Here is a 19,938-nt window from a genome sequence, read left to right as displayed (position 1 = left end):
TATATATATATATATATATATATATATATATATATATATATATATATATATTCTTATTGTTATTACGTTTTAAAATAACTGTTCTCTATGTTAATATATTTTAAAATGTAACTTATTTATTTTCAGCATCATTACTTAAGTCTTCAGTGTCACATGAAATTGTTCAAATATGTTGATTTGCTTCTCGAGAAGTTTAAATAATAATTTATTGGAAATGGAAATATTTTTGAAATAGCTTCAATAACAATGTATTGGAAATATAAATATTTTTTGATTTCTAATAATTTTTAAATAAATATCAATTTTCTTCCAAAAAAAAGGTACTGTTTATACATATTCATAATTAGTTAATTATTGACTTATAAATATATATATATATATTTATTTTTTTACGATACACAGTTGTGGTAATGTGTTGCCACATGGTGTCCAATGTAAAGTCTGGGTGCTGAAGCAAAACCAGTTGAGAGCCATGTTTATTTTCACTTCATTTTATGGATAATATGCAGAATATGTCCAGTTTTGCTGTTTTTAGTGAGTTACCTTTCTTTGAGATTTTAACAAAGGTCAAGCCTGCATTCAACAGCCACATATTGATGCAAGAATCATTTCCTGTTGCTGCAGAAGCAATTAACCCCTCTAAATTATGATCCAGCATCAGAAATATCTCAATCAAGAGAACTTATTCCACACTGAGAAACATTTGAAATGGGAAATTGCATCTTGAATTAAGCCTATCAAATAGGATTCACTGTTTATTGTTTAATGATATTGGACGACCCATTTAGGCAGTCTATTTCCCATTTTATACTTCTTCGATTTACTTTAATTAGGATTCGGTATTAAACCTAGTGATGTTAGCAACTTCACCCCCAATGGAATTTTCACGCTCTTGTCTTGATTCCCCTCTCTGATTTAAATTCATACTTTTTTTTTTTGATCTCCTACGTTTTCACTAAAGCGCAGACGCACTTTGAGCTATTGTTGATGCTGTAAGTTGTCGTTAAGCCCCTGTGGATTCAAATGACGGCACACAGTCTCGGACAAGTGTGAGCCTAAAAGATCAATACAGGCCTGCAAGATCTGCTGCCATTGTTGCCCTAATACCTCCTTCAGTTAACAGGGAAAGGCTCCGAAATCTCTTTGACTGCTTTTTTGGCTTCACATCTACTTTTTATGTAGGCCTAGATCTGGACTGACCATTGGAAAGTTGTAGGTTCAAAGCCTGTGAGGGGTGATTCATGAACTTTCACCTTTGCGCCCTTAGGAACATAACCCAAGGATTCTCCAAGCTTCAGATAAAAGTGACATTTCTATATCTCCAGATGTATTTGAGCCCTGCCAGACTGTTGGTGAAAAAGTATACAGAAGCATACTCTAATAATTACCATTCTGAAAGTATGAGGAAAGCAGGTAGGACTTAGATCCCTCATTGTTTGGACAGCTGCCTGAAGAGTTTTTGTCCTTCACTGCTGTTGTGGCCTTAAAGTCAGTGACTCACTCAGCCAAGATTGGCCCAGCTGTGTAGCATGGATGTCTGGATCTGATCAAAGTTAGCGCAGGATTAGCGGTTAGAGCTGAGGCCGGTGACAGCTCTTGAGTCTCTCTGCGGTTTGATCTGATTAGCAGATAGAGGGTGGATGAAGATGGTTGTGAGGTGAAATGTTCCTGGGAATTAATTCACACACCTGTGTTTTGTTCTCGGAGAGATCATGACAACTCTTTGCTTATCCATCATCAACAGGGATGCAGATGTTCGGAGCATGATGCTGTTTGCTTTCATTTCAGTCTAAAACAGGAAGAATTTCTGTTATTTCAGACTCTCAATCATCCACTAGCCTCCGTCGTTGTGTCGTTGTGTTATGGCCAGTGATTCAGTCTGAGTTCACCCAAATATGACAATTCTGTCAACTTTTACTCAGTTCTGCACTTCTGCACTCGTTGTTCTGTAGGACACTGTAGATTATTCTAGTAGTGTACTAATGTCTGGAGATCTGGTCAGCCTGGAGCTTTCAAGATTCAGAAAAGACACTTAAGTACTAGGAAAGTATCGTAAAAGAAGTCCAGTTGACTCATGCGCCAAATTTTGAGTCTTCTGAAGACATATGATTGCTTTGTGTGAACAGATCGACAATTTAGTTATTTGTCACTGATATTCTTTCTTTAAAGTGAACTGTTAATTACTACAGTACAACTATATAATTGAGTCAGTGAGTTGAACCAAAGGCTGGAATACACTACACGACTTTTGCCCAGATTTTTCCCCCGATTTACAGTCTGGAGAAGTCAATACTAGTTTGCCAGACTGCAGATTTTGGGCAGTCAGAGTTGACAGCGCTCATGTATAATGGGCACAGACTCTGAATTTTTATCTTCAGGCTATGAATTCAGCAAGTTTGAAGATATCAAACATGTTTGATATTTTGAGTCAATTTTAGAACACGTTTTCATTTGTCATGACTTAGTAACGATGTATGTTTCTGTTTGAGTTTGTGTGTCCAAAACGACTTGAAAGTCTGGTAGTGTGTGATCCTCAGTCATTTAGTATTTTCTCTGTAACATTTACAAAGTTGACAAGTGTATGATGCAAAGTGCTTTAACTATGTTCATATTTGAAAAAGCCGTGTAGTAATATATTCCAGCCTTTAAGATTTAGATCAGCCTGATGTGAATGAAGGATTCAGACTGGTTTTGTGGTTTATTAGATGGTTGATTAATTGGGAAATATAATTCATTCATGACATCTCCATTTCTCTCATGAACTCTGAAGTCATATGAACCACTTTCAAAATGCTTTATCCATTTTGGAACTAGACACCTTAATTCGCATCATCTTTCATTATATGGAAAATATGATCTTCTTCAGAAATTTACTTTTTGTACCTCTACAGAAAAAAAACCCCAAAGCCATAGAGGCTTTCAAAAAACATGAGGGTGAGTAAACGATGACATCAATTTTGTGTGAACAATTTATATAACTGTGCTCTAGTATCCACATGAAAAGTGCATAATTCTCACTCAGAATTCTGTTTGAGTTTGTGTGTCCAAAACGACTTGAAAGTCTGGTAGTGTGTGATCCTCAGTCATTTAGTATTTTCTCTGTAACATTTACAAAGTTGACAAGTGTATGATGCAAAGTGCTTTAACTATGTTCATATTTGAAAAAGCCGTGTAGTAATATATTCCAGCCTTTAAGATTTAGATCAGCCTGATGTGAATGAAGGATTCAGACTGGTTTTGTGGTTTATTAGATGGTTGATTAATTGGGAAATATAATTCATTCATGACATCTCCATTTCTCTCATGAACTCTGAAGTCATATGAACCACTTTCAAAATGCTTTATCCATTTTGGAACTAGACACCTTAATTCGCATCATCTTTCATTATATGGAAAACATGATCTTCTTCAGAAATGTACTTTTTGTACCTCTACAGAAAAAAAAAAACCAAAGCCATAGAGGCTTTCAAAAAACATAAGGGTGAGTAAACGATGACATCAATTTTGTGTGAACAATTTATATAACTGTGCTCTAGTATCCACATGAAAAGTGCATAATTCTCACTCAGAATGTCCTCAACCCGTTTGACGTGCTGTTGAAAATAGTGTGGCATTTCTCTCGAAGTACAATTTGGTCTTGGTTGGGAAAGTGATCTGTTTTCAAAGACCGGAGATCCATGACCCAAAACCATTGTTAGTGAACTCTGTCCTTAGCTCAGGACTGAACAGTACACCTTGTTTGGACAGGTGATCTTATTCCTAATGAGAAGAAGTCTTTGAGTGAGATAACAGGCTTAGACGTCTTTTGGAACAAAGGCGTCAGGTTTTAATCTGACAGCAGAATTCCCAGTTGATGCCACACATTCTCCATTTCAGACGCAAAAACGCTTTTGCCAAAGAGAAGCATGTTGATTATGAAAACTCATCAAAGCCTTTCCTGAAGGATTTTTCCATTTAGTCATGTTGTATCGCAAATGGATGTCATACAAACACCCAAATGCTGCAAATGGGCTTGTAAATGAATGTCAATTATGTGGGCCGATTAGTGTGATGTGTTTACTGTGTAAACAGAGACTGTTTGTTTGCGCTCTCTGCAGGTTTCAACTAGAGCTCTGTTTGCATTGAGTTTTCTTACTGAACGTTTCTCAGCTGTGAACCTTTCGATTTTTCCCTAATGATTTAATATCCATCTGTTATATCGCCATTTTTTAAGACGTAACCCTTGTACACCGACAGCAGAGCAAGAGTGACAAACAGGTCTCTCTGGCGGTTGTACGTGTCTTTGAAAGCGTTTACAAATACGTCTTTTGAATATACTGCGTGAACTCACTGTCCTGTTAGCTCAGAAAGCTTGATTTTCCCTCCTCAATAAGTTTTGTCAGTTGTTTTGTTTATTGGTCTAATTCTTGTTTCTTGGGTTGCATTGGTTAGTCACTCAATTAATTATCTTGTGCTTCGTTCCCCACTTCTGAATTATGTTGCATTGATAAGGAGTTATCACAAAGTAAGACTGTTTAGTTGTGCTATCTTAAATTAATTTCTCAAATGAACACTTAAGTCATATGAACCACTTTCATAATGCTTTATCCATTTTGGAACTTGACACCCTTAATTCACATTAACTATTATACAGAAAAGTGGTTTTCTTCAGAAATTTTTTTTTGGTGCTCCACAGAAAAGAAGTCATACAGTCTTGAAAAAATATGAGGGTGAGTAAATGACAATCAATTTTGGGTGAACTATTCATTTAACAGTGCACTAGTGACTACATGAAAAGTGCATAATTTCTCACTCAGAATTTCCTCAACCTGTTTGACGTGCTGTAGTGAATAGTGTGGCATTCCTCTCTAAGTACAATTTGGTCTTAGTTGGGAAAGTGATCTGTTTTCAAAGACCAGAGATCCATGACCCAAAACCATTGTTAGTGAACTGTGTCCTTAGCTCAGGACTGAACAATACACCTTGTTTGGACAGGTGATCTTTATCCTAATGTGCAGAAGGCTTTGAGTGAGATAACAGACTTGGACGTCTTTTGGAACAAAGGCGTCAGGTTTTAATCTGACAGCAGAATTCCCAGTTGATGCCACACATTCTCCATTTCAGACGCAAAAACGCTTTTGCCAAAGAGAAGCATGTTGATTATGAAAACTCATCAAAGCCTTTCCTGAAGGAGTTTTTTTTTTCATTTAGTCATGTTGTATCGCAAATGAATGTCATACAAACACCCAAATGCTGCAAATGGGCTTGTAAATGAATGTCAATTATGTGGGCCGATTAGTGTGATGTGTTTACTGTGTAAACAGAGACTGTTTGTTTGCGCTCTCTGCATGTTTCAACTAGAGCTCTGTTTGCATTGAGTTTTCTTACTGAACGTTTCTCAGCTGTGAACCTTTCGATTTTTCCCTAATGATTTAATATCCATCTGTTCTATCGCCATTTTTTAAGACGTAACCCTTGTACACCGACAGCAGAGCGAGAGTGACAAACAGGTCTCTCTGGCGGTTGTACGTGTCTTTGAAAGCGTTTGTAGCTTAGGAACGGTGTTTTCCCCAATTTTCTCGCCACACTCCAATTCCAAAAGTCTGCTTTTTTCATATTAATAAGTGAACACAGAAGCTGAAGAGTGCCTGAACTTGTCTTATGGAACACTTCAGAATGTCAGGCCTTTCCATATACTGTACTCCTCCCTAAATAGAAATGGTGGGATATTACTCATTTACTCTTTCAGAGTAACCGAGGTGTGGATTAGGAGGCATTAGGTGTCACCATTGGACGTCTGCTGAAGAGTGATGCTGTAAGAAGCCTCTCTTAAATGAAGCATGGAATCAATGGTCCCCTATGATTGGGTGATTTCCTTCAAACCCGGCCCTGTTTTACTAGGATTAGTGGTCATAGGTGAGTCATGTGACTCAGGGAGAGGGTGGGACTCACACCTGACTCAGGTGAGAAAAGTTGTCTCGACTCTGGATCTTCTAAGAAGTTCTCTTGCTGCTGGATCTCTGGTTTGTTCTTCTGTAACACTTCAACGCCTAAAGAGACCATCACATACACACATCTATTTCTGGAGCTCTTTCTGGACCAAAAGGACCTTGCTGAACGTGGGCCATGTTTGGCACTGGGCATTTGGTGTCTTCTGCAGTCTTCCACTCTTCGGCTGCACACTTCTTCCCAGCGTTTCCCAGCAGGTTGACCTCGCCGCAGATCTTCATCCCCGGGCCTCTGCTCAGCTACGAGCTCCTGCGCAGTTACCTGCAGCCCGAGCCCTGCAAACAGGCTCTGCTATTGGCCGCTCAGTCCACAGGACAACATGCTGAGAATATCGGTGAGCTCATTGCAACCTATATGTCATTTTTGTTGTAATATCTTATATGGCCTCTTTTATTTATGTATTTGTGTTAATTAAAATGTTCATTTTCATGTGAAAAGTAATTATATAGAATTTTCTGACTCTACAGTGGCCAATGAACGCTGTGCTAATTATTACTTTTATTTTTTTTAAGTAGATAGAATAGATATAGAATAGGACAGTTAGTGTTAGAGGCTTATGTTATTAATATTATTTTTTATAATAAATTAAAAGAAAACAAGTAGATAGAAAATAAGAAGAATAGAGAACACTAGTATTAGTGTTATGTCAAGTTTAAAAAAATAAAAATAAATAAAGAGTAAACAAGTAGATAAAATAGAATAGAGAGTACCAGTGTTAGAGGGTCAAGTTTTATTTTAATAAATAAAAAGAAAACAAGTAGATAGAATAGAAATAGAATAGAGTGCTAGTGTTAGATCGTCAAGTTTTTTTATAAATAAAAAGAAAAGTAAATAGAATAGAGAGTGCTAGTATTAAAGGGTCAAGTTTTTTTTAAGAAATAAAAAGAAAACAAGTAGATAGAATAGAGCGAGTGAGTGTTAGAGGGTCAAGTGTAGATGGAAATGATATGTCCTTAGCCATTTCTTGAAGATGGCTAAAGACTAAAGACTGCTCGGATCTTTTATCACCCTGATATTGATTATTTTATTATGGCATTTATTATATTTTATTAATAGATTACTTACTAAATAAATAAATATATGGACATTAAATATTTATTTTGAGTTGAAATCACATTATTATGTGTGAAGAAAGAGGCCAAATACTGATGCGAGAGACATTTAAGAAATTGATGACAACAATCAATTATACAGTTTAATAACTGGCTAATCAGAATCATGTATTCAAGAGAGCTTTGTAATAAAATATGTAAATAAAACCTTTGAGATAAGATTGCTCTCTTATATAATGTGTTGTAATGCAAAAAGCTAGTGAGGTAGCTCTGGGCGTTGTATATTTATTTAGGTGACGTGCTCTTAATAATACGTATTCATTAAGAGCGGCCATTTGTGAATCATATTCTCTCATAATTGTCCATCCTAATTTTACAGTATTTAATAGGATTCAAAATGTTTAGAAAGGATTGGCTAACAACTCGTAACTAACAATCAATTATCCGGCTCTGCTGAAGAGGGCTTAATGAACGTTGCGCTAATTATCCAATCTAGAGCCATTAGTTCCTTGTCAGCCACTGGCAATTGTCTAATTGTGGCTGCGATGTGGCTTCCAGATGAACCCCGGCCAGTGAAGCAGCGGCGAGCTCGGGCCAACTACAGCAGCTGGCAGCTGGAAGAGCTGGAGAAGGCCTTCGAGAGCACCCACTACCCAGACGTCTTCATGAGAGAAGCCCTGGCCCTCAGACTGGACCTGATAGAGGCCAGAGTGCAGGTCGCTCTCTTTGACTGTTGTGATGCATGGAATAATAGGGATATTTACTAAAGATCTCTGAACCATTGCTAAGACGTTTATTTTTTTTTATTTTACAAAATGTGCAGCATTGTTCGTCTTTAAAGTGCTGTTTTGTCCCTAACATTTTCATTGAGGAAATGCTGTAGTGACATGATAACATTTAGAATCTTTTCAATAATAATAATAATATTAATAATGCATTTTATATATATTTTAAATTTTTCTTTTTTTCCAAGTACAAATTTACTTGAAGCAAAGGGGGAAAAAAACTAATTTTATTTACTTGATGAGAGTAGACTGAAACAGATGCAGCCATTAAACATTACCTCAGTATCACACAGGGCACATTAAAAATCCCATTCAATTCATTATTTATTATTATGCACAATTACACACGCAATGAGGTTAAACAGTGTGACTGAGAACAGCAAATTTCTTCACTCTGTATTGTTTTTGCTTCTTAGATTGTCACAATATCTTGTGTTATCTGTGAAACCAATGGACGCTTTTCAAATTTCCAGGGTTCTCAGAAGCAGAAGTGGTCATAGTTGGCTAAACTTCCATAGCGGTGAATAGAAACTACAACAAACTTATTTTTTGCGCTCCCGTTTACCCCAATAGCAAAAGAAAAATTTGTGATAGTGTTTTAGTGTAGGAAAAGCTATCAAGAGATTGATTACAGAAGAGAGAAAGATGTCAAAATTGCCATCGCTCTCTCAGCAGTGGTGTTAGAAACATGCAGCAGTGTTAACTATTTTTATGTAATTTAATGCCAGTGTAATATAGTAAAAAGTACAGTGTTATAATTGTACAATAGATTTTTAAAAAATTTAAATATAAAAACGCTATATTTACAATATTAATATCTGTGGAAACGCATCATCATAGTCTGTGAAAAGGGTCCATAGTAACACCTTTTTTATTTTTTGCAAATGTGCAAAATTTGCATGTCCATACAAATTTTTACTTTTTTTTTTAAACAAATGTGAAGTTATATGTATCTACTTTTAGAATTATTCTTTTTTTTTCATATTAGGAGTATTTTGAGTGTTCTTTAATTATGATTGGCAGCAATTTATAAACAGCCTTTAAAACAAAATGTAAAAATGTTTTGAGGTTGCTTGCTTTGCTTTATGGCGACAATGGACATTTACAAAGGTAACGGTGTGTTCTCAAATGTTGTTGGACTGACAGCTAGTGAACAAGAGGAGCTAAAAGAGGAAGCTCATGGTGATCTCATCAATGGCCAACTCCTCTATCAGCTATCCTGTTACCCTGCGTGAAAACACAGGATGTCTGCAAGCTGCCACAAGCCCTCCATAAACACAATAGGGACGGCTGAAAACTGCCTGCCTTTTCTGGCAAATGTGCTTTTTAAAGACTGCAACACACTTGTATTTTCCTCCACAATAGATGTTAATTGTGCTGAACATTTGTTCATATACTGTAAATGAATTTTTTAAATCAATTTTTATTTCATGTTTCATGCTTAATATTTGCATGTTTTCTTTTTAAAGAAAGATATGCTACTTAAATGGATAATTCAACCAAAAAAATGACAATTCTGCCATCATTTGCTCACCCTCAAGTTGTTCCAAACCAGTATGATTTATTATCTGTGGAACACATTAGAAGATCTTTTAAAGAATGTTGATAAACAAACGGTTTTGGGTCCCATTTACTTTATGGACAAAAATGGGACCTGAAACTGTTTGGTAAATGATGACTGAATTTATATTTTTATGTGCATTATCCGTTTAAATACACTTAAAGGCACAATATGTAAGATTTTTAAAAAAAATCGCTTGAAGAACCGTTTGAAGCACCTTTATTTTTAAGAGTGTAAAGTCCGCTTCATTCAATGTTTGTGCAACCAAAGCCCTTGTTGAAGAGCCAGAAATTGCATTAGTCTTTAGGTCTTTAGAGTCAGTGTGGAGTAAGAGTGCCCTCCTCTGGGCAACAGGGTTCTCTTGAGTTTAAAGGCGTCTTGTTTTGAGATTAAGCAGGTCTGTTTGATCAGAACAGTCATTACTCTCTTACACCAACAGTATTGAAGTCTATGGGAATATTGTGCATGTGAAATCTGGAGGTTTTAATGTGTAACGAGTAGCTCAGATTGTCAGCGCTTCATCATACTCAGGCTCTGTCTTTCTGAAGTCCGGTGTCAAACTATAAATAATCCCATTGATTCTGCACCCATCCACAACTTGAGATGCTCACCGTGGGTTACCCAAGTCAAACTTAAAACCATCAGAGGAGGTGGATCATCTGAAATTACACTGAAAGCAATCTCTCTCTGCCTTAGGACAGTTGAACGGTGATGGTATTTCTGTCTACACTACGATTATAGTCTTTTACAATGTAGTCTTACAATGTTAATTGTAGGTATGATGTTTATTAAGGAAGGGTTAGACTATTTAAAGCAATATATGTCTGTATTATTATTGTTAAAGTAAAACAGGAGGAATGTTAAAGGTTTATTTCCCAGGGTTTAAATTCGCCTGTGCAAATGAGATGGACAGTCTGACCTTGTTAAGAGGCCATTGTAAACATTCATATTCATGCAGCAATAATTTGAACTGATTTATGCTGATGATTGTAAACATCCTCTGCAGCCCCCTGTGGATTCTTCATAAACATATTCCATGTTTAAACCACCTGTGTCATAAAAATATGGGTAATTCTTGTTATGAAGTACCTCATGAGCAATGAACAAATGAATGTGTTTCGTTAAGGAAGTACTTTTATAAAGCATACACCAGACTTTCAGATATATAGTCTGGTCGAGTTTGAAGCACTGAAAATTACTTCTAGAACCTAACAGGACAGAATAAAGAGATGAATCATTGTTCAGTGAGGGATAGCAAGTTTGCTTGCAGTACATGGTGTCAACCTGAAATTTATTTAAATACTTTTTAACCTTTTGATTTTTTTTGATAATATATTAATTTCTAAATAATATCTAAAAGGATGGAATGTTTGAGACAAACTAATAATGTAAACATTTATTTATCTATCTATCTCTGTGGATTCTTCATAAACATATTCCATGTTTAAACCACCTGTGTCATAAAAATATGGGTAATTCTTGTTATGAAGTACCTCATGAGCAATGAACAAATGAATGTGTTTCGTTAAGGAAGTACTTTTATAAAGCATACACCAGACTTTCAGATATATAGTCTGGTCGAGTTTGAAGCACTGAAAATTACTTCTAGAACCTAACAGGACAGAATAAAGAGATGAATCATTGTTCAGTGAGGGATAGCAAGTTTGCTTGCAGTACATGGTGTCAACCTGAAATTTATTTAAATACTTTTTAACCTTTTGATTTTTTTTTGATAATATATTAATTTCTAAATAATATCTAAAAGGATGGAATGTTTGAGACAAACTAATAACGTAAACATTTATCTATCTATCTATCTATCTATCTATCTATCTATCTATCTATCTATCTATCTATCTATCAAATATAAATACCAAAATATATAAATGCAAATTCTAACAGATTAAAATGCTGATCAGTATGTACTGCAAGTAATTTAGAGAGTTTAAATGCATTTCTTTCCCCCCCCCCCCAGCTGCTTTAAGGATTGAAATATTTTTTTTAAAGCCACAAAACTTGGAGCAACGTTCTACATTTGTGCATAAAACCTACATACAACTTCAAACTCTTTGTTTCACACACACACAGATATGTGTGTGAGTGTGTGTGTGTAGTTTGTGTTAAAAGTTAGTGAAATTATTCTACCACATTCTGATTTTATGACAAAATAATTTCTATCCTTACAGTTTAAATATGTTAAGACAAGTTGCATAAAATGCACTGCATAACAGTTGCTAAGGTAGGCCTTCATTTCGTCACATTCCACAAGTCTTTTTTAAGGACATATTACACAGCTATAATAACGAGCGAAACAGACTCAATTAGCGTTGAATCATTGATGATTTGAGGCTCCTCCCCCTTCGTTTCCTCTGTTCCACAGGTGCCGTGCTGAAGTGAAGAGCTCTGAGACGCGGGTTACAGCTCACATCCGCTTTTTACTCTCTTTCTTTGGGATTTCCCTCAGTGTCTCCACAGTCTTCTATTTCCGAGCTCCGTTGTTTCGTCGAACAGACGACGTTTTTCTCTCTCTGTCATTTAATAGAGTCTATCTGCCGTGCGGTTTGGCGAGGATGGCGGCGATCAAGGCGCTTCAGCAGTGGTGTAAGGTTCAGTGCGAGGGATACAGAGATGTGACCATCAGCAACATGAGCACATCTTTCAGAGACGGACTGGCCTTCTGCGCTCTCATCCACAAGTTCAGACCGGACCTCATGTGAGAGTCGTTTATTTATTCATTTTCACTGATTAGAATACAGATGCTGTTCACAACTTTTTGAGATGAGAGTAAAGTATCTTTGTCGTTATGAGGATAAAATTATGTAGTCCAAAGATATTAAAGTTTTAAATGTGAAATATTTATATGTTTTTGCTATATAATATAATATACCCAGACATGTATGTGTTTTATTTATTTTTTTATTATAAATGTATTTATTTATTTAAAAAAAATTTTGTGACCAGACATAAATCCATGTATTTGGATGCTTGTAGAATTTGTCCAATGACTCCTGTAGTAGTGAACTTCTTGAAACCAGTTGTAAAATGGCAATGAAAAGTTATGGTCTTTTTTTACAGATGAAGTGAGTAAAATTACATGTGAATGTTAGTTTTTTTAAATGTAGCTGAACTGTTACTAAAGCCACTGTAAGTCCATTATACTGCAATAGAATTATGACAGCAGGTTGACATGCTCTACTTCCATCTAAAAATGTTCAATTGATTTTATGATGTATACAACTTTTTTGACTTTATAGAGACTACATGGAATATTTGTATGCCACATTACAGGACTATTATAAATGAACTAATGAAGTGATTTTAAAAATTGGTGAAAATAGTGACTAATCATAGGACCCAAGATTTACACATTAATTTATCAGTTCAAATCACATGATATACATTTGCATTTTTATCCTGAAATCTTATCTATGGGTGTTTTATGGCCCATATACACTCACTATTTATTCATTCTCAGCCTCTTTTTTTTCTTTTCTTCTTCTTTAGACCGGCTGGTTGTGTTCAATTTTAATATTGTAGAATTTGTGACCTTTAAAAGCTATCACATAATGTTTAATTTGATGCAGATACACCTTTTTATTAAACTTTTTCAGCTTAAGTTACCATTAACCATTAACATTGTATTGTAACACTTCAAGGTTTCTGTATGTCTGGTGACTCATGTCTTTGTTTTCTTTCAGAAACTTTGAGTCTCTCTCCAAAGACGATGTGTATTACAACAACCACTTGGTAAGTTATTCTGTTTGGCTTTGATCATAGGAAGCTATGACAGACCTGATGCAGAGTGACCCATAATGCGTGTTTTGCAGGCAGTTTTAGCTGTATCCTGTACAGGTGTGTGTTTGCTACAGTCCTGTGATAATGCACACACTATTGAATGTTCTTCATTTCGTTTTTTTTTTTGTTGACAAGTTGGCTGGATGTTTGTTTGTAACCCAGCCTTATGTACTGATATTTTTGTTTCTCACTTATTGATATGAATAAGAGTGTTTAAAGGGATAGTTCACCCAAAAATGAAAATTCTGTCATTAATTACTCACCCTCATGTCGTTCCAAACCCGTAAGACCTTCATTCATCTTCGGAACACAAATTAAGATATTTGTTATGAAATCCAAGAGCTTTCTGACCTTGCATTGACAGCATGGGAACTACCGCGTTCAAAGCCCAGAAACGTAGCAAGGACATTGTTAAAATGGTCCATGTGACATCAGTGGTTCAATTGTAATTTTTATTTTTTGGGTGAACTATCTATTTAATACCCTTTTCTCACAGCTTGTGAAATGCGTGGTATCCCTTTTATGCAGAGTTCTTAAATGAATGAGACTTGTTGCTCAGTAAAAGGGCCTATTTATGGGTTGAGTCTTCCAGCCATAGCTTTTGGCACAATAAAGATATCCTTTAGTTTCTACAAGCATTGTCTTGCAGTGAAACGTCTTAAGTTTCAGACTTGTACTCTGTGAACTTGGGTAGAGGGAAGAATATTATCCTAAACCAACCAATTTTATTTATCAGGGCTTAGTTTATTTATTAGATTTTTTTTCAGTGAGTGATTACTACACGCTTTAGATCGATTCAAATATGTATTTATTCGTTTTAAAAGTTCCACGCTTATGCTTTGATCATTTGGTCACAGGCAGTCTTAGATTAAAGAGCGAATATATATATACAGTGGGGAAAAAAAGTATTTAGTCAGCCACCAATTGTGCAAGTTCTCCCACTTAAAAAGATGAGAGAGGCCTGTAATTTTCATCATAGGTATACCTCAACTATGAGAGACAAAATTAGAAAAAAAATCCAGAAAATCACATTGTAGGATTTTTAAAGAATTTATTTGCAAATTATGGTGGAAAATAAGTATTTGGTCAATAACAAAATTTCATCTCAATACTTTGTTATATACCCTTTGTTGGCAATGACAGAGGTCAAACGTTTTCTGTAAGTCTTCACAAGGTTGTCACACACTGTTGCTGGTATTTTGGCCCATTCCTCCATCCAGATCTCCTCTAGAGCAGTAATGTTGTGGGGCTGTCGCTGGGCAACACGGATTTTCAACACCCTCCAAAGATTTTCTATGGGGTTGAGATCGGGAGACTGGCTAGGCCACTCCAGTCCCTTGAAATGCTTCTTACGAAGCCACTCCTTCGTTGCCCGGGCAGTGTGTTTGGGATCATTGTCATGCTGAAAGACCCAGCCACGTTTCATCTTCAATGCCCTTGCTGATGGAAGGAGGTTTTCACTCAAAATCTTATTTTGGTTTCATCTGTCCATATGACATTCTCCCAATCCTCTTCTGGGTCATCCAAATGCTCTCTAGCAAACTTCAGACGGGCCTGGACATGTACTGGCTTAAGCAGGGGGACACGTCTGGCACTGCTGGATTTGAGTCCCTGGCGGCGCAGTGTGTTACTGATGGTAGCCTTTGTTACTTTGGTCCCAGCTCTCTGCAGGTCATTCACTAGGTCCCCCTGTGTGGTTCTGGGATTTTTGCTCACAGTTCTTGTGATCATTTTGACCCCACGGGGTGAGATCTTGCGTGGAGTCCCAGATCGAGGGAGATTATCAGTGGTCTTGTGTGTCTTCCATTTTCTAATAATTGCTCCCACAGTTGATTTCTTCACACCAAGCTGCTTACCTATTGCAGATTCAGTCTTCCCAGCCTGGTGCAGGTCTACAATTTTGTTTCTGGTGTCCTTTGACAGCTCTTTGGTCTTGGCCATGGTGGAGTTTGGAGTGTGACTGTTTGAGGTTGTGGACAGGTGTCTTTTATACTGATAACGAGTTCAAACAGATGCCATTAATACAGGTAACGAGTGGAGGACAGAGGAGCCTCTTAAAGAAGAAGTTACAGGTCTGTGAGAGCCAGAAATCTTGCTTGTTTGTAGGTGACCAAATACTTATTTTACCGAGGAATTTACCAATTAATTCTTTAAAAATCCTACAATGTGATTTTCTGGATTTTTTTTTCTCATTTTGTCTCTCATAGTTGAGGTATTCCTATGATGAAAATTACAGGCCTCTCTCATCTTTTTACGTGGGAGAACGTGCACAATTGGTGGCTGACTAAATACTTTTTTGCCCCACTGTATATGGTGCATTGGCATGTATAAATGTTTTTATTTATAAAAAAAAATTATTGAATTGTTAGTTTTTTTTTTATAAAGTTTTACTCCATAACTGAATCAACATTCTTTGTCTGATAGTGTAAGCTTTGCATGAAAGATTTAATTTGTGTTTGAGGGTAGGGATGTTGTCCAACCAGGACTTGTGACCCATAATTAATTTTCATCCCTGTCAGGAAGTGCTTCCATGAGAATGAGGTGGTAAGACGTACCACAACTGGGACTTTTTTTCCAAAATGATGAGCTCTTCCTCACATTGCTTCCTCAGAGACTGTAGATTGTAAGCCGCACACTCCGAGATCTCTTACAAACCCTCACCACTTCTATTGGCGGCACTCAACTGTGGCACTTGAACCCGATCTGTGTGGATTCTGTCCAGTTAATGCATTATAAAGAAGGGTGACAGTCATCTACAGGGCACCTGATCCTCTCCATCAAGATTAACTTACCTCTGTTCTACTACTGTCTTTACAATGTTAGTACATCTGTGCATTTGAACACTGCATTTAAATGCCAGTGCTTCCACAAGTGTGTTCTGTTAAAACCCAGCCAATATTTACCTGAAATGCTTTTTTCATACTATCAGCCCCACAGTGCTGTAACACAAAAGAGAAACAGGAAGTTGCAGCTGCTGCATCGTGGAGGATATGCCGCCCCTCCTCAGCTGTCCTGTAAAATTTAACGAGCGTGTCTAGGTCAGGCCTAAACAATGCCCTGGTATACCCCGTCCTGTCCCTGTTCCCAGGCTGCTGCGTGCACAGGAAATGTGCTATTCATTATGCACTCCCTGCCTTGATGTGTTGCCAGATTGTGATGCTCACTGGCCTATTCTATTTCTGACGTCTTCCTTTTTGTGCCTTGTCTGTGTTTAAAACAATTGTATGAGGTCCTGTTGAATGAGCATGTTCAGTGGTTGTTATAAACACAGAGTGCTTGTCTTTTGTCGTTGTGGGCATCTAATTGTTGTTTTCTTCTGTAGGGATTCATCCTCCTATTATGTGGTGTTGTAGCTGTGAACTTGATGGCTGATTTGTGTCATGCGATGTGCTGCAGGCGTTCCGTGTGGCTGAAGATCATTTGGGAATCCCAGCTCTTCTGGATGCAGAGGACATGGTGGCTTTGCCTGTCCCAGACAGACTCAGCATCCTCACATATGTCTCACAATACTATAATTACTTCCGCGCCCGCTTGCCAAGTAAGACTCCATTTATCCACCATCAGAGTGTTTATGAAGTAAAAGCCACCTTTTTTTGCAGGGACATTGTCTTATTTTAATTAGGGCTGGGTAAAAAATATCTATCTCTATTAATCAAATCTCATTTTTACGGAACGATATCGATTCTTAAATCCCATATCGCAATAAGCATTGTGCTTTGGTACTTTTAATATGAAACAAAGTCTCAGATTTCAAATTCTGTCCATTGTATTGCAGTATTCAAACAATAAATGCCATTTTGGCGCTGTTTAATGTGGAGTGACGGATCACTGTAGCGCCTCAGTTCAACAGCACGTAGCACACGTGAACTGATCATCTCCTCCACATTAATTCCAGTTTCAGTACAAAATAAACATGACTAAACATCCGAAGGCAAGTTAAAAGAAAGGGTACAACTTTACAATCTGTATCCTGTCTCATGTAATCGCTCAATCAGTGTTTCAGCCACGCAAAGACGTCAATATAACGGCTTGTAAAAAATAATAATAATAATAATAATGTCACATTTACCTCAGAAAAACGGATTCGGTGACCATAAACTCATTAGTCAGATAGAAAAATAAACTGTAGAGAGGGGCATTTTGTTAAGTATATGCACCATATAACACATTCATTATAAATTTGACTGTTCTTCAATGTTTAATTTGTTTGAATAAATCCATCAAGTGTTTATGACAGCCACCATTGTTTATATTTTAAAGGGGTCATATGATGTTGCTAAATATAACATTATTTGGTGTAATGAAATGTTTATGCGATTTTAAGGTTCAAAAACACATTATTTTCCACATACAGTACATTATTGTTGCTCCTCTATGGCCCGCCTTTCTGAAACACGTCGATTTTTACAAAGCTCATCGTTCTGAAAAGTGAGGTGTGCTCTGATTGGCCAGCTATCCAGTGTGTTGTGATTGGCCGAATACCTCAAGCGTGTGACGGAAATGTTACGCCCCTTACCATACTATAATGCCGTGTCCCAGCGCGATGAGACAAAACCAATCATAAACGAGGCATTTGTTGCATCCAGTGGGGACATGATTACAGATTATAATTACTTATACTGTCTTTACGCGCTGTGTAAACATAAAAACATGTCTGCATTTGTGATCAGAGAAACGACAGACAACAAGTGCTACTCTACACTGCCCAAAACTCTCGTTTGAATTGTCAGTGGCAAATTCTTTAAATATGAAAACGTACTTGCAGGCTGTGAGTCAGAAGCGCCAGACTGTCCTTGCAAAGTTGGAATTGCCCCACTTTATAGAAACTATTGTAGTCTACTCTCCCAGATTCAGGAAACAGGTTCAGGTCCTCAGTAAAATGCGCTGCACACATCTGAATATTTGGGTTGAACTGTTCTGGAACAGTGTTGTAAATACAACTTAACCACTGATTTCTAGTCTTATCCTCTTTTGGAAGGTCAAACAAGGTAGTTTCGACACACCGAAACACACAGCATCTCCACGACATGGCGGCGGCAACAGTACTACAGCGAGAATAAAAGTAATGCCGCCTTTCTTTGCGTGAACATTTGGGCGATGTTATACAAATCTTCCCACACAGTGACGTAGACGTGGGGGTGTGTTTAAATGAGGCGTTTTAGGAGGGTGTGGACGTCTTAACTTTTTATAAAGAATATATCTTTGGGTTTGAGACTTTAGTCTTTGCAACTTTAGGGATCTTATCTATGCATATCCAAAATAATTGATATTGAATCTAATCGAATTGGGAATCGAATCGTGAAATTTCTCTCAAAACTCAGCCCTAATTTGAATAGTGTACTATGTTCAGAATGCAATGCTACTACACCACATACTGTACTGTTCTATAGCATAGTTGTAGTATGCAGTATGTGACGCATGTATTATGCCAAGCATTTCTAACAGAAGTATGCAACAGTCACAAGACCTCATTACACTGCATGTTTAACTCTGCTAGTGGCACTCAGTTATCTCTGATTGATTTAAACTTTGGGCAGTTGGATGAAATTAGTCAAGCTGTGTGTTGCATTGTGGAATACAGTATTTATTTACAGTGTGGTAAACTCTATATTGCACATTTTGTCTGGGTATTCTACACTGTAAAAAGAAAATCCTGTTTTTATAGAAAAAAAACTGGCAGCTATGGTTGCTAGAATTAGTTTGAAAATATAGTAAAAATTTATACATTTGCAAAACTTATCAATTTCACAAGTAAAAACTCTAATTTGATCTGTAAATTAAAAAAAAATCTGGTAAATCCAGCAGTCCCTTTTGTAACTTTATAGGATAGTCCACCCAATAAATAAAAATGGCATTTATTCATGTCATTCCAAACCTGTTTGAGTTTGCTCTTCTGTAGTGAAAAATGTTGGTAGCCAAACAGTTGACGATAGCCATTGACTTCCATAGTATTTTTTTTTCTCCATACTATGGAAGTCAATGGCTACAGTCAACTTTACATAGGGTGCACAGTATACTTGCTGCATACTGCTGAAATAATGTTAGTGTTACTCCTATCTAATGTATTCATATTTCTTAGACTTTCTTCTCAATGGCTTTATTTTTCTCAGTCGGGGGAGTAGGAGGTATCAAACGGCATGCTGAGGACTCAAAGGAGATGCCATCAGAGAAGAAGAATCTGCCTGTGGTTGCCAAAAACCACAATCTTAAAGCAAACACAGAGAACCGTCCTCCTCAAACTGAAATGCCAAAAAATATCAGAGACAACCGTCCAACATCTCTTAACATCCAGAAAAGTGCTCCAGAGAAGCACATTGTAGCTATTTCAGCTCGGCAGACTGGCACAGACTGGCAGAAATCTCCAGGGCCAAAATGTGTGCAGGCGCCCGTCACTCCACTCAGAGTGAGATCTCCACAGCCACACAGAGATGCTGAGAAGGTGTCAATTTGGCTTTCCCTTGATTTAAGTGATTTGGTCTAATCCTAGTTATACAATTTAAATTTTATTTTATATACTTTATCTATAACCTATTTTATTATTTAAAGTGTATTTTATTGAATTTATATCTAATTTAACTTTTATATAATTTTTTTTATTTTTTCATTTATATTATAATTTTTTAAATTTACTTCCATTTATTGAAAAATTATTCATGATTCTGTTCTTTTGTAGAAAGCTGTTTTGGTGGAGAATTCAAATAAAACCGGCACATTGAACAGTGAATGTGCGGTATGTGGAAATCATGTACATCTGGTC

The 19,938-nt window shown here is 36.8% G+C and overlaps 2 protein-coding genes and 1 pseudogene across 2 annotated transcripts in view; all 3 read left to right on the top strand.

Annotated features, from left to right (window-relative positions):
- Nucleotides 1-8,318, top strand: part of LOC107572041 (integrator complex subunit 1-like) — a 44,774-nt gene extending 36,456 nt beyond the window's left edge. Inside the window, exons 50-51 of the mRNA XM_016258440.1 lie at nt 1,594-1,600; nt 8,308-8,318. The gene's annotated coding sequence lies outside the window, so the exon portion shown is untranslated. The remainder of the gene's footprint in view (nt 1-1,593; nt 1,601-8,307) is intronic.
- Nucleotides 5,829-9,060, top strand: LOC107572039 (uncharacterized; annotated as a pseudogene).
- Nucleotides 9,061-11,806: 2,746 nt separating this feature from the next.
- Nucleotides 11,807-19,938, top strand: part of LOC107572038 (MICAL-like protein 2) — a 15,470-nt gene continuing 7,338 nt past the window's right edge. Inside the window, exons 1-5 of the mRNA XM_016258438.1 lie at nt 11,807-12,099; nt 13,085-13,133; nt 16,578-16,719; nt 19,292-19,620; nt 19,855-19,935. Of these exons, the coding sequence (XP_016113924.1) occupies nt 11,957-12,099; nt 13,085-13,133; nt 16,578-16,719; nt 19,292-19,620; nt 19,855-19,935 (744 nt within the window). The 5' untranslated portion in view covers nt 11,807-11,956. The remainder of the gene's footprint in view (nt 12,100-13,084; nt 13,134-16,577; nt 16,720-19,291; nt 19,621-19,854; nt 19,936-19,938) is intronic.

The sequence above is a fragment of the Sinocyclocheilus grahami genome, unplaced genomic scaffold (genome assembly GCF_001515645.1).
Source record: "Sinocyclocheilus grahami isolate Dianchi unplaced genomic scaffold, SAMN03320097.WGS_v1.1 scaffold1686.1, whole genome shotgun sequence".
In the NCBI taxonomy this organism is placed as follows: Eukaryota; Metazoa; Chordata; class Actinopteri; order Cypriniformes; family Cyprinidae; genus Sinocyclocheilus; species Sinocyclocheilus grahami.
Note: the sequence above shows the minus strand (reverse complement) of the source record. Positions and strands in the feature narration are given on the sequence as shown.